Source organism: Falco peregrinus, chromosome Z, assembly GCF_023634155.1.
Source record: "Falco peregrinus isolate bFalPer1 chromosome Z, bFalPer1.pri, whole genome shotgun sequence".
NCBI lineage: Eukaryota > Metazoa > Chordata > Aves > Falconiformes > Falconidae > Falco > Falco peregrinus.
Genome location: NC_073739.1, coordinates 31328097 through 31342545, shown reverse-complemented (window position 1 = coordinate 31342545; position 14449 = coordinate 31328097). Strand labels below are relative to the sequence as shown.

Sequence of the window (14449 nt, the reverse complement as noted above, 5' to 3'; positions counted from 1 at the left end):
TGAGGGCTAGCATTCCATGTGCTGGATAATGTGTCATATATTGTATACAGCCCCCCAATTAGATCCACCTGCTAAGACTATACCCACACATCTTCTCTCCATGTAATACTACTGCTATCATCTCACTACTGCTAGCTGTCACCTGACTTATGTGAGACATTATTTCCCAGCTCCTTCATAAGTTTATCTCATCAAGAGACAGCAGGTACAATTAATAAGTCCATTGAGCTCTCTGCATAAGCCCATTCTTTGGTTTTGGATAATGACTGTACATGTGGTGTTATTGATTACTGTTAGTAATGATGACTGTTGCATCAGAAAAGCAGAAGAAGAGAATGGTCAGCATTCCTGCCCCTGCAAAAATTGTAGCCTGGCACCAGAGCAAGCACAACTGTTTCCCCTGCATAGCAATAGTTCCCACTGCAGGCCTGTTGCTTTGTGAGCCACTACCTTACACAGCATCCAAAGTCCAAGTACTCCTGTGCAAAGTAGTAATTCCCAAACCTGGGAGCATGTATGTCACCCAGAAACAAGATACGTCTTATCAGCTGCTCCTGTGGAGACAGAGGCTCCCAGTTTGTTTAGGCTGTGTACAAGAGCAGTCTTCTTCAAAGCAACAAGTTACTGACTGTATTGCAGTGAGTTTGTGAGAGCAAACAACAGTGTTTATAATGACTTGACAATATGAAGGGATTAAAAAACCCACATCCAATGGAAAATTAGCACCTGGGTGGATGGGATCTGGAGCCCTGTGTTCCTTCAGGGGTACAATTATGAGACCTTTTCAGTTGTCAGCCTTCTGAAGTTCTATTTGATTCTGATACTTTGGCACAGTCTGGTAAACAGAGAGCTTGGGACTGCTGACATTTTGCAGGGAAGCAGCATAGCAACCAGTGAAATGTCAGAACTAATTCTGTGTTAGCACCAAGCGGGTAAAGTGACTCATTGAGTTACAAGAATCCAGGACCAGCTCCCAGACATACGTATAATGGTTGCAAAGTAACTCCAGAATTGAATAAGCGTTTAGACTTAATTCAGATGATAAATCTGGATTACTAATTTAATATTCAAGACAGAGGAACATGGTTTGTAGTGCAGTAGCCAAGGAAATGTATTCATAATTTATGCAGAGTACTAGTGGATACTTCAGATTTTCCAGTGATTAATGTATCACCTAATGAGTATTTTCTCCAAGAGTTGTGAGGAACAGTTTAGTTCTTCAAACTTTTCTAAATGGTAGAGTGGCAGCTCTTTTCAATATGCTGAAAAAAATTAAAAGAAACAACAACATTGTGTGTTTGTTAGATTTTCTCCACAGTGAAGTTCTCTATGACTTCGCAGGTAATCATCCAGCATCAAAATCTGCTCATTTCCAAAGCCAACAACAGCATCAACTACACACTGCTGAGTAATGACAATGCCTTCTTGAGCTACTACCCCCATTACTTCACACAGCGGACTCTGACAGCCCGTTTTCAGATGAACAATACAAAGCCACCTCATGTCCAGATGGTGCGGAAACCAGTGCTGACTGTCATGGGGTTGCTGGCCCTGCTAGGTATAGTAACCACTGATTAAAGAGCATATCAATAACCTTTTCTGCCTAGAAGCTTCCTGCCTAAGAGAGATTATTCCAGCCATTTCACTACTGATAAAAGCAGGATTTCTCCTACCCTTTGTTTACCAGCTGTGTTAAGAAAATGAAAATTCATTTCCTCTGAGAGATTCATAGCTCAGGAGATGTTCCTGACAGTCTGTTATCCGTTTGATTTATTTTACTGCTTTGTTTAGACCCTGTGCATGCCAACCACTCCTTTTTTGTTCACTGGTACTTCCCTCTTGTGGCATCTCATCAGGCTGCAAATGTCTTTAAAAATTCCTACAGCTGGAAGACCCATAGAGCATGCTAAAGGAAGATCCTAATCACTGTTACATGCTTATTGTCGCTAGCTGAACTGCTAAGCATAAGAACTGCTGTAGTATGTGCATGCTCTGCTGTTGTAAAAGAAGCCTGACTGAATGCTATACATGGTAAAATAAGCTAGAAGATAACTCAACTTATAGATCCCCATGTTTTGACCATTCCTCTATCAGAAGATGATATAGGACTGACTAGCAGTGATGCTTACAGTGTTGTCACATTTTTTAAAGGAGAGAAACAGATTTTTGCAGAAGTGAACAACAGTGAAGGCGAAAACACTGAAAATGGTACAATTGGTGTCTTGGCATCTGTACACACCCCAATTGAGATGCAGCCCTCAGACAGTTGGCAAGCTGCTCTGCTGATGTATTCAAGTGAAGATAACAGAACTTCATCCAACATCAGCACCATCACGGTGAATGCCACCCACTTCCCCAAACTTAAAGGTAGCCAAACATTAAGTAGTCACCTCACATAATTTATCTTTAGGATAGAACATCTGTTGAAACATTTCTGCTGAGTTGCTTTCATTGCATGAGTGAGTTTCATTTGCTGTCTTTCTTCTGGATACTCCCAGATTTTCTGTGATACGATGCTGCTTTTCTAGGAAATGTTTTTTCTGAATGCCTGCACTTTCACCCTGTCTTTAATGGCAGCTCTAAGTGCTACCTTTTTGGGAAGTTACTAACCTCAGTGTCCTTGGCTGTATATTGCCAAGCAACAATTTTCTTACTGGGATGACTCCAAGACAGCCAACATGACCTCATGATTACATAGCTGATGCAGTTGTCAAACAAATGTGTGCAGCATCTGTGCGAAAAATAAGAGGGTTTCAGTTCTGGTTATGAAAGTAAGAGTTTGAAATTTAAACTTGGCAAACATGAATTGTAGAGCCTTGTAAGAGTGCTAGCCTCATGGCTTTCCTGTGGAAGTCAGGCTCTGAAGTGCTGATATCACTTTTGAGCAAGTAGACGTAAACAACTTCTGCTGAATTTATTCTTGTTAATCTTTAAATCCAAGTAGAGTTTACTTACTTTCATTTGTGTTTCTAAAGAGCTGGTGTATGTAACATATTACCTGGATAACAACCAAACCAATCCCTACCTGAAGTGGAAAAACCTGGGAAGCCCTGACTTTCCTTTTCCAGAACAGTTCCAGCAAATAAGGGATGCTGAGGTATGACCATGTGTTTGCCTGAAGTGTGGCATGGCTAAAGTGCTTGTGAATTGGTTAACTACAGCTAGAGAGACAAGAAATAAGCTCAAGTAGTCAAAATTTTCTTATCTCACTGTCATCTTACATACATATAAAAATGCACTTGCAGGCATGCAGAGAAATGTAGCTGATACACAACTGATACCTTTGCATTTATGTTATACAAGAGTCTAAATGTAGATCACCAGCTTCTTTGCTACTGGCCTACCCTTAACTAAGGAGATGGAGTTGCTCCAGAGCAAGTTCCACCTTCTCTCTGAAACTTCAATAAGCTTTGAGACCCTTTCTGTTCTGTCTCACCAAATAAGTCACATGGCCCGGTGTATATTAAAGAAGGGCCATATTGCTGCATTAGAGAGTTGAAATGAATCCCATTCAATAACAGAAAACAAAAAACCAAACAGCTCTCTGAGGTGGAAACTACCCAGTGCAAGTTCAGAAGACACATCTCCCAGGGGCTCACAGGTAGGCCTGCAGTTTACCTTCGTCCTTACCAGTTCTGAATGCACCCCAGAGGAGACTGAGGAATAAGTCCTTTGTGAGGACTTCTCTCCTCTCTAATGAGAAAAGCCATGGCCAGATTACTTACTGTATCTGAGAATATGTGAGCACTCTGTCACTTCAGCTCCCTCTCCTGTAGTCTCCTTATGCATTCAGATCCACAGGTTAAAATAAAGGAGACCACCTCTATCACCTTAGGGGCTTACAGACAGTAACTGCCTTCTGAATTTAGTGTGCAGTACTGTGTCTTCTCTTCCCAGTCACCATAACCCACTATTGCTAAGGCCTGTGAGATACTACAGGAGCCATCAGCTCTTCCTTCAACAGGGCAGCAGCAAGGTTTTAGATACTCTTGGCCATCTGGTGAAATCTCATCCTCAGAGACCAGCTGAGGGGGCTGTTGTAGCTAGCAATAGCTTTCACTGCACACTGGGAGTCCACAGCTAAGAGACAAGGGTGTGGTTTGTAAAGATCGCTAGCCTGAAAGAAACCATCCATGGGAAGTTATTAAAAATGACAGGTTGCACCTAAAGGGCATTTGTGATCAGCCCAGTCTGAGAGATGGACAAACCCTCTTGCTTCCTGAAGACCTGGAAAACAGGCAAGACAGAAAAGCCTCTCAGCTTGAAGAACTTTGATGGCTGTAAGCCATTTACCAGCACCAACACTACTGGAAATTTACAGTCCCAAAGTAAACACACAGTCACTTCACAGTGATGTAACAGTTGGTCTTCAGGTGCTGTACTGAAAGATTGTTCATAACGCTTCTCTTTGGCTCAACAGGACCCAGTGGCAACAGGCCCATTCCCATTTCCTGAAGATGGCATCCTGACACTGAAGCAAGACCTTCCCATTCCCTCAGTCTTTCTGATCCACATCTGTGCAAGACCCAGATCTTTTCCTGGTCAAGTATGCGTTGTATTCTACTGTCAGACTCACCAAATTAGTAACTGTGTCCTGCTTTAAGTCTCACTATGAAGAGCTAGACTAGTATTTGGACCTATTACATGATAAAGGTACCATCTAAGACTTAGTAAATAAACAATTCTTCTCTCCTTTGATGAGAAGGCTCTCCAAGCGTAATTCAAGATAAAGCATTCCACAGCAAGTAATAGGAGCCATTGCTGAGATGAATACAAGTTTATCCTCGATGGGGAAATAACAATGCAGTACTGGAAAGGGCAGTATCTTTTTTAAAATCACACGTACTACCAGGCTTGACAGTAGCCCTCCAGTTAGTAACTGATAGCTGAAAATAAAATGGAATCGTGGCTGCCATAGATTAGACATCCGTATCTGCTCATTTAGTCCTGCCCATGTTCATAGTGGTACCCAGAGCCTCTGAAGGTCCTCTGCAAGGTTGACAGGTTGGAGACATAGGCTACAAAGCTATGGAGCCAGAAATTCTGTTTTTTCCCTTAGTTTCTATGGAAAGAATCAAAGCAAGTAATTAATAAGGAAGGATGCACACAGAAGTCTGTCCTGGCTGCTTCGTTTGTAAAGTTTTCTTACATGGACCTGTGTCTTTGGACAGGTGACCGGTGTTCGTTTGATCCCTCTCACAAAAGGGCAGGTCATTGTGTTGTGGGACGATGGTTGTGTAAATTCAAAGTAAGTAGCATTCAAAATAAAATTGATATAACTGAGTTACCAGCACATTTCTCCCTAAGTTGCCACCAGTCCTACAAAGTGAAACGAGTGCACAAATTAATGACTGCTTGCTCTTTGAGAGATGCTATGGTGCATTTGTCTGACAAAATGAACTGTAGAACCTACATGGAGTAACTTGACAGCAACCCTGACTAATTTGCAGTCCGAGCAAGGGAATCTGCCTGTTGCTCACCAGCATCCAATGGCATTTTTCACAGAATCACAGGGTTGAAAGGGACCTCTGGAGATCTTCTAGTCTAACCCACTGCTAAAGCAGGTTCACTTAGAGTGTGTTGCACAGAGTCATATCCAGGCAGATTTTGAATATCCTCAGAAAAGAAGACTCCACAGCCTGTCTAGGCAGCCTGTTCCAGTGCTCTGTCACCCTCAAGTGAAGAAGTTCTTCCTCATATTCAGATGGAACTTCCTGTGTTGCAGTTTTTGCCCATTGCCTCTTGTCCTGTTCACTTGGCACCACTGAAAAGAGCCTGGCCCCATCTTCCTGACGCTCAGCCTTCAGATATCTGTAGACATTGATAAGATCCCCTCGCAGTTTTCTCTTCTCCAGGCTAAACAGGCCCAGCTGTCTCAGCCTTTCCTCGTAAAGGAGATGCTCCAGTCCCCACTGCAGCCCTCTGGTGGACCCTCTCCAGCAGTTCCCTGTCTCTCTCGAACTGGGGAGCCCAGCACTGGACACAGCACTCCCGATGTGGCCTCACCAGGGCAGAGCAAGGGGGAGGATCACCTCCCTCTGCCTGCTGGCCGCGGTCCTCCTAATGCCCCCCAGGATCCCACTGGCCTTCTTGGCCACCAGGGCACAGCGCTGGCTCATTGGCAACTTGCTGTCCACCAGCACTCCCAGGTCCTTCCCCGCAGAGCTGCCTTCCAGCAGGTCACCCCCAGCCTGTACTGGTGCGTGGGGTTGTCCCTCCTCAGGTGCAGGACCTTAACCTGCCTTTGTTGAGCTTTATTAGGTTCCTCTCTGCCCAACTCTCTGGCCTGTCCATGTCATCCTGAATGGCATTGCAGCCTTCTGGTGTATTTTTGAGGGACTTGCCTTAAGCACAGCAGACAGGAGCATCTATGTTAAAAGTTACATTAGCAGCAGGTGCCTAGGAGGAATGTTGTACATCCCTATAAGGGATGTGAACTCAAAGAGAAAACCTCCAGTTCCTTGCTCCAGAAAGCTGTACTAGACTGGAAGCCCTCTGTAGGTGAACTGTCAGAGGCATTCCAGTGTATGTCCAGTTTCCTGCAGGAAGCACAGAATTAGTTCCTTTTCAAACCAGTCTCCCTAGACTCTTCAACCTTGATAACCCTGTTTTGAGAGTAAAAGATGCATAACGTTTTGTGATGTTGCAAGTACCTAGCTATAGCAAGTCAGTCTGGGTGTTGTTCTGTGGGCTGTTGGAGCTGTGGTTCTTCGTAGTAATGACAATTCATGCCAGTCCCGCATTTGGTAGGAATGAGTCAACTGAGTATTTCCTGGTTTTGGCCTTCTTTGTTGAAATGGCCCTGACATTAAGATTTGATTGCTTGATGCATTATCGGTTGTATTTAATGAGCTGTCTTTTTTTTTTTTTTTCTAGATGTATAAAGACATTTGAAGTGGAGTTCTCACCAGATGGAAAAGCGTACCAGCGGATTAATGCCAAAGACACAATATTCACTCTCTGGGTCTACAGTCCAGGTACATGTATTATGTAATCCGTCATGTTAATAGTGCCACTCATGAATGTGTGAAATATCATTTAGTAACTACTGAAGGCACATAGCTTGCTAGTGACAAATAAGAGCACGTCCTTTTAGGACCATGTTCTTGGTGAAAGCCTTATTCTCAAAGACAAACACTAATTGACAAGTAGTCATGGGGACATTGTTAGTTGTATTGTCGTGAGTAAATTCCCTGTCACAGAAACCAAGGTCACCCAGCTGCAGGCCTGGCAAGCTGCCTGAGAGGCCACACAGCACTTTGTCTCTATTCGTAGCTGGTATAGAAGCATGCAAAAATAAGAACAAAAAAAAATTGCTCCATGTGACCAGACCTTGGTGTTGTGCTCTTGGTGGTAGACTCACAGCAAGGCAAGTCTGAGGTTTGGGCTCAGTCCCACATGTATTGGCCATGCCTTTGCCTAAATTTGTGCAGTGTTTTTGGGGTGGGGCAGTAGGAGCAAACTGCCTTAGTAACACTTGTTCTGTACTGCTGAGCCTTGAGGTATTAGACTGCCTAAGGATACGGCATCAACACAGAAATAAGTGGGAGGTCATGTCCACCTTTCATGGAGTGGTTGGTTGCCTGGCATTTATTATGTTCTGAGCTGCTCCAAGGGAAGGCTGCAATTTTGTTTTCGTCATGGCTACCTGTCCCTGTTTCCGTATGTTTTTTATGGCTTGGCAATCTTAAACTAGTGAGAAGCTCCCTTACAAGAGCAGAAGAGGTGCTCCTGTAGGACAGTTAGTCCTGGCTGTCTGAACACCTAGCCGAGAAACCACTCCTCTCTGCTGTTTCTTAGAGCTTTCTCTTTAGCCCTGATTAGCTGCCTAAGTTTTAGATGTTTCACATTAGAGGGTAGTGAATTTCATCTTTGACAACGGGCAAAGCTTCTCCCAGAGCCTGTGGTCATTTCTCCTCAAGTACAGCCTAGTTGCAACAGAAACATAGCCAGATGAAAAATACTGAAAGAAGGTAGTGATGTTTTCTTTGGGTATTTTTTTGTTGGTCTGGGGGCTTTGTTAACAAAGTGTGGTTTAATCCACAATGTGACTGTCCAGCAAGTGTTACTAATAAGCACTGATCAGAGCTGTGTGAAACACAGACAGACCTTGCCTCAAAGTTACTCTAATAAGAGCAATTCAGAGAGGTTTTTGCCAAGAAAAAATGAGCCCATCTTAGCCTGAGAAAGGCTAAGCATCAGCAGTGGGTGCATGATAATATTCAGAGCTCCTATTGCAATGTAAAGGCTACACAGGTAAGCAAAGACTGTAAATCATGGCTAGGGCAAATCGCTGAAATTAGGATTCATTATCATCTCGTGCTGCACATCTGAAGAACCTACCAGATTTAACTGTTTGTTTCTAAAACAAAAAAAAGACTGCTTGAAAAAATCTCACATCTCAGCAGCCTTTGTTGCTAGGTACTTCCTTTTCACTCACTATTGCTATCATTCTTTAAAAAAATAAAATTAATAGATTACAAAAAAACATTTATATTGCTTGTGAGGTTAAAGACTGCTAATGAAGGCTGTGTCCTTTGAACTGGATCAAGGATGAAAACCAGCAGAGCCACAGAACATTAGTTCACATACCTTTGGAGCAACTGGTGTTGCTTCCTGAGATGAGCAGAGGGCTTTCAGTCAGCCTTTATGCTTCTTGTTCTGCTTCTTTGTTGATTCTGTCCCCACATAACCTGTTCCAAAGGCACAATTCAGGCAGAAAAGTAAGTCAGAAAAAAGGAAATTACTAGTTGTGGGTTGCAGAAGATGTCATATCCTTCTTCCAAAGGGACGGCTGGGACAGCAGTCCTCTAGCTGTACTTGCAGATCCTAATGAGGAGAGGAAAGGTCCTTGGTGCAACAAAGAAAAAAAGCCAGTACTTGGCCCTGAGTAATTTATAATCAGTTTTAGTTAGACAGGCACAGGTACACTTACACAGGGTGCAGAATTGATTTCACCACTTCTCCAGCCCATTCCACAAACCTACATTTTATAGGAGTAGTGCCTGCTCCACATACTGCAAGCACCACAGGCGTCAGCCTTTCACAGTGACCATTTCTAACCTTTTCATTTGCAGGAAGGTCAGTCTCCGGCTTTTACAGAGTGCGTGCCATTGACTACTGGGGGAAGGCAGGCCCGTCTTCCCTTCCTGTGGAGTATGTTGAAGCTTTCAAGTGACCCTGAAGAGTGGTGCCTGGCTTGGTGACTGAGTGGTGTATGCTTCCAGCAAATGATAACTCCCCAGAAAAATAAACTCCTCCCAGGCTGAGGAGGGAGTATGGAAAGGACCTGATGAAGCAGGTTAGGAATGCAAGTTAGAGGCAACTGCCCCTGTTAACTCTTCAGAGCTCAAAAAACAAACAGCCACCACTGGCAACCCAACTGGTACAATTGTAAGAGGCTGCCGTAGGACTGGGATTCAGCTTCATAACTACGAATTGTGGGAATATTATTCCCTATATACACTGAGGTAATGGCCAGGAAACCAAAGATTTATGGAGGTCACAAACTGCAGCAGGAACGGGACCATCAGTTCACGGTACAGGTGAGGATGGCAGTGAAGCACAAGGAGGACCTGTCTGAGAGTGAACTGCCTGCCTCAGGCGCCAGGCTGTCTTGATGTAATAGTTTGATGGAGAAGTGCACAGCAACCAGATGCATCCAGAGCATGAAGTGAAGGATCCCTGCTTCCCTGCTGGTTAGTTACACATGCTCCAGTGGCTTATTTCAGAGCACTTGTCATGTCTTCAGATGTATGAGGTTCTTTACCCTCGCACAGAGGGTTTTGCACCCAGCTCTCTGCATTTGTGGCTGTTACTTGGATGCCAGAGCTATTCTCTTCATGCAGGCAGAGGAAGGGGTAGCAGCTCATCTTCAGAGGGGAAGAAGACACAGGAGGCTCTAGCCTCCAGACTTCCCTGCCTTTTCTGCTTTCTGCTTTTGCCCAAGTCACCTCTTTGCACTGTGGCCGTCAGCTGCTGGTTCTTTGTGGTGGCAGCTCTGACCCTGAAAACCCCTTTCTCTCCATTGCGGTCACCTAGCCTGGCCTTCTACTGCACTTGCAGCTAATGTCTCTCTCAGCACACCTACCCTCTCAGACTGTCAGTGAGCTGAGGCTTGGCTTTAGGTGGCCAGGAGAAAGCTGAAATGCTTGTTAGAGCCTTTTGTGTTTTTCATATTATGAGACCATATTCTTGAATATAACAGGGCTGCTATTGACAGCCAGTTAGGAAGTCAGTGAAGAACAATTTGAGCTTCTGTGCTTTGCAGAGCGTATCACAAGTGTGTGATAGCCCCAGATCATGCTACAGGGCACCTCTGGCAGTCCTTGGAGCTGCCAGAAACTTTTATGTAACAGCAAAGTTCCCTGACATTGCAGGGGTGTTTTTTAATTCTCCTCTTTTCACAACTGACACAGTTTGAACTGTGCCTTTAAAATGCTTGTAGAGGGAGGCATAATGCCAGTGAAAACAACTGGTGTGTTTTCCGTAAGAGAAGCAACTTTGTCGCACAAACAAATCCCCTACTGCTTTCTTTGCTGACATCAGCTATCTCACCAACGTAACAACAAAGACTGCATATTTGATGAAACATTCAGGCCTCAGACAAAAAAACCCAAGCTTGGGCAGTAGGAGAGAGCTGAACTACCTCAGATGGCCTCACTTTTACAGCACAGAAAGAAACATATATGCAAAGTCAGTACATGTGAGACAAGACCTCATATCTCCTTACCTTGTGCTTCCTTATTCATGTGCTTGTGCTGGAAGTTAGCCTTAAAAGATTCATTTTATTGCAGAATTCAGACAAAATAGCTCTTGCGTCACTGAAGTTTGAATAAGGAGCACTTTGTTACCTCCTAATCTGCCAATTCCTTGCCCGTAAAGGCTTGTGCAGAACAGAAAATGGCTATTGGAACCTACTTAATAACTTTCTCAGTTTCAGAAAAGTTAGTGAGAAGTTCTACTTGGATGGAGATAGAAAAAATACATTTCAAGTATGTTATAACTGTCCCTAAGTGAAGAACCAGAAACGCAGTTAAATAAAATAGCAGTTAAGACATATTGTTTTGCCAGTATGAAGTGGAACCACATAAAAAATGACTTTTAGAAATGTTCAAATGTAGGTCCTTAAGAGATTTTAGTACATCTGAAGCAAGGGAAGATACAACACCTAGAGTGGACAGTTTACCCTGTTAGGCTGTCCTATTAGAGTAGCCAAATTTTCCCACACTGGCAATTGAATATAGAAGTCTTTATCAAACCAAGGACCATGCAGTAGTTACAGGTCTGTGAAAAAGACTGAAGCATAGCTGTTATGAAGAGTTTTGATTTTGCCATGCAGTGATGTAACAGAAAATGTATAGGTGTGCAAATCATGAAAAATGGAAGACCAAAAATCACTGCTCCGCTTTATTTAGCCGACAAACTCAAATTATACCTCACATAGTGAGGTCAGTAATGGCATATATGAGGCAAATCTTGCAAAGCTGATGAGTCCTTGTGGAGTGTTTGGCTTTTGCAAAGGAGCAGAACAGAGAATGGCAGTTCTCTTACTCATTCACTGTATTGAAGTCTGGCCCTATGGCAAGTGATTTCCTTTAGGGCAAGTTACCACCTTTTAGAAGATTTTAGGGGGAGAGTTCTGATGGCCCAGGGTTTCTGCTTCTCAGTGGTGACAGACATGAGACTTGCAGCTGCCTCTTCAGAGTGGTTTGTAATTCTCATGCTTACTTCTTTTGCCTTATTAAAAAGCAGGGAAGAGCGCTGTGTTCTTTAAAGTTTTAAGGTAAAATTTCATACATTACTATCTTGCTTATTGAAGCCACAAAAAAAGGAGAAATTTTACATGCAAGGGCAGAGCTTAACATGTTGTAGATGCAAGTAAAATTGAGTTTCTTAGGGGCAAGTCCAGCCACTTTGAAAATCTGTCACTAGGTCCCTGTTCTAGGGCTTTTAGATTAAACATCATTCCATATGTGGAAGGCACGGTAATTTTTCAGGTATTTTCCTGGCAGTGGCAAATACTCATGGAAAGCAGAGCTGACCAAAAATGATGCACTGTCTGTTCAGAAACAAGTTTTGAATATTCAGTAAGATATTTTTTTTCTTCTTCTTTACTGCTTTGGTATAAACTTATGCCTTTAAGCAATAAGCAAGTCTCAACAATTGTAGCAGAGATGAATTCGGTATTTCCAGGTTTGAATTTATTTCTAACAAAGTTTAGAAGTTTCGGGCTGCCCTTGTCTTTATTGTAATTTCATGTCTACAGAAAAATGCTATTTAATACTCGAAACTTGAGTTTTATTTAGCCATCTGTCACTGACTCTGTCTAATAGGGCTTCCAAAATTGCATGGTTAACTCTGCCATCTTCTCCATTACTGGGTAGTCATCAGCTCCCCCTCACAGTCTCATTTTTCAGAAGTACCAGAGGTGCATAGCACTGAGTGGGAGTAGCAGCTGCTTAGTAGTTCTGTACCATCAGAACCAAAGTAAGACTGCAGAGCACTTGGGTATGTCTCTTGCTGGCCATAAATCCAAATAGGAAAATTTAACTGCAACTGCACAATGAGATTTTTTGCCTGGTCTTTAAGCAAAAGCATCTGAGGCTGTGTAACAGTTTTGCAATTGTTTGTTAAAATGAATGCTAGGGAAGAACCTTTCAAAGGATAGCTTTATATTGTCTAATTGTGTATATACTATATTAATTACTATCTTTTGTGCTACCCAATAAAACCAGGTTTTAATCTTTCACGTGAACCCTCTAAAACCAGGATGTGATCACTGTGTTCTGAAAAATTCTCAAAACTCTCGTGTCAACAACTTAATCTTGGGAAGTAAAGCCTGTTCTCAAGGTATAAAAGATAACTTGATTGGTACAAGTTCCAGTATTACACAAAAATGAAGCATGAAGGGAGTGTGACCGTAAGCAATTTCAAGGCTGAAGTAGGAGCTTGAGTTGCTGCAGTTACCACAGCCCAGGGAAAAGTGGTCTAACACAACATGGTATTGGACTGAACATGGACAATGTGGACTGGACATATCTCAGGACTTGCAGTGTCCTTGCTGGGAGGAGGTTCACTGGTGTGTGAAGGACAATATCTTTGCAGGGTTCCTCCTGCTGTTGCACAGTTGTAGCCTTTCTGCCAGCACTAAAGGACCTTCTGAGGATAAAACAACAGTCCTTTTCATTTGTAAACAGCTTTTTCTTTTTTCTTGTTAGTGGAAAGTTTGTGCAGGACAGAGATTATGACTTGTGACCTATACACACAGTTAAACCCAGGAATAATAGACTGGTTCTCATCAGCCAGTTCAACTGCAGACCGAAGTGTGTCTGCCTCTAGACATACCCCAGATATTTTATGTTTAACTCAATGGAATAACAGGAGAAGTGTAAATCGGACAGCTGCCTGCCCTACCCTACCTCATCTTTAGCATTTTCTGCAGTCAGTGGAGAGGAGTGGATATCAGCTAACTCCCATCTGTTTATTAATTCACGAGATTTGTATGATGAGGGTCTGCATGTGGTCCTGATGGGACCATGTTCCCACAATTCCTGCAAGTACAAAGCAGATGCCAAGGGCATGTGTAAATCCATGGTATATTCTCCCAGAATCACCACTATCCTACAAACCTAAAGGCACAACCTTGTGTGGCAGAGGAGGGAATTCACTGCCTAACTCATCTGGACAGACTATATCAAGCACAATAAGGATGCACTTGGTCCTGCATGTAGATCTTTCTCCCGTCTGCTCTGGTCCATACAGTTATTATAATGATAGACATGAAAAATTCCACTTCTCTAGGACGGGTAATACTGGTCTGAATGTCCTGGCCAAAGGCCAGGCTCCTTCAGTTAAGGTCTGGCGTTGTCTGATCACCTGCGATGCAAGTCCCAAGTTCACCAATCTCCACCCCAATACTTCCTTATGGGAGAGGCGGGCAAGTGGTGAACACTCAGTCAATGCACTGACCTTGCACTTAGTCCAGCACAAAAGGCTGATATTTTTTCAGCACTCAGTAGTCTGTATCTGTGTGATTTTTTGTTTGTATTGCCTGCTGCTGCTCTTCAGTTTCTGTCCTTAGCTTTAGATGGTAGTTCACCATCTTGTTCCCCATCAGGGTAACTTTCCCTAGACCACAAGAGCAAGGAACACTTTTTTTTTTTATGCTGGCTGAGATTCTTAGGAGTCCTGCCTGGAAATCCTGGGAAACGCAAGCTTGAGAGACTTCTCTGCATATCTGGGGTAAGGCCTCCGGCCTTGGAGAAGAGTCTTCAGTCACTGATTTTTATGTGCCTTCCAAGAGAGGCAGTAGATAATCGTTGGATGCTGTTGATTGTGTATGCATCTTGCAGAAGCTGTTTTGTAGTGCAGTGCTCTGAAGGTCTTCACTCGATGTCAGCCTTGTGCCACATACCTTTTGAAAGCCTCAGGAGTGGGGGCTGTTCAG

The 14449-nt window shown here is 43.3% G+C and overlaps 1 protein-coding gene across 4 annotated transcripts in view; it reads left to right on the top strand.

Annotated features, from left to right (window-relative positions):
• The window catches only part of IDUA (alpha-L-iduronidase), a 48157-nt gene extending 35406 nt beyond the window's left edge, over window positions 1-12751 (top strand). For 3 of the 4 annotated variants that reach the window (XM_055790509.1, XM_055790508.1, XM_027780286.2), the window contains 7 exons: window positions 1342-1558; window positions 2152-2367; window positions 2976-3097; window positions 4421-4546; window positions 5172-5248; window positions 6877-6977; window positions 9078-12751. In XM_055790509.1, the coding sequence (XP_055646484.1) occupies window positions 1342-1558; window positions 2152-2367; window positions 2976-3097; window positions 4421-4546; window positions 5172-5248; window positions 6877-6977; window positions 9078-9178 (960 nt within the window). In that variant the 3' untranslated portion in view covers window positions 9179-12751. The remainder of the gene's footprint in view (window positions 1-1341; window positions 1559-2151; window positions 2368-2975; window positions 3098-4420; window positions 4547-5171; window positions 5249-6876; window positions 6978-9077) is intronic. The other variant, XR_008744735.1, reaches the window with a different exon arrangement.
• The last annotated feature ends 1698 nt before the right edge of the window (window positions 12752-14449 follow it).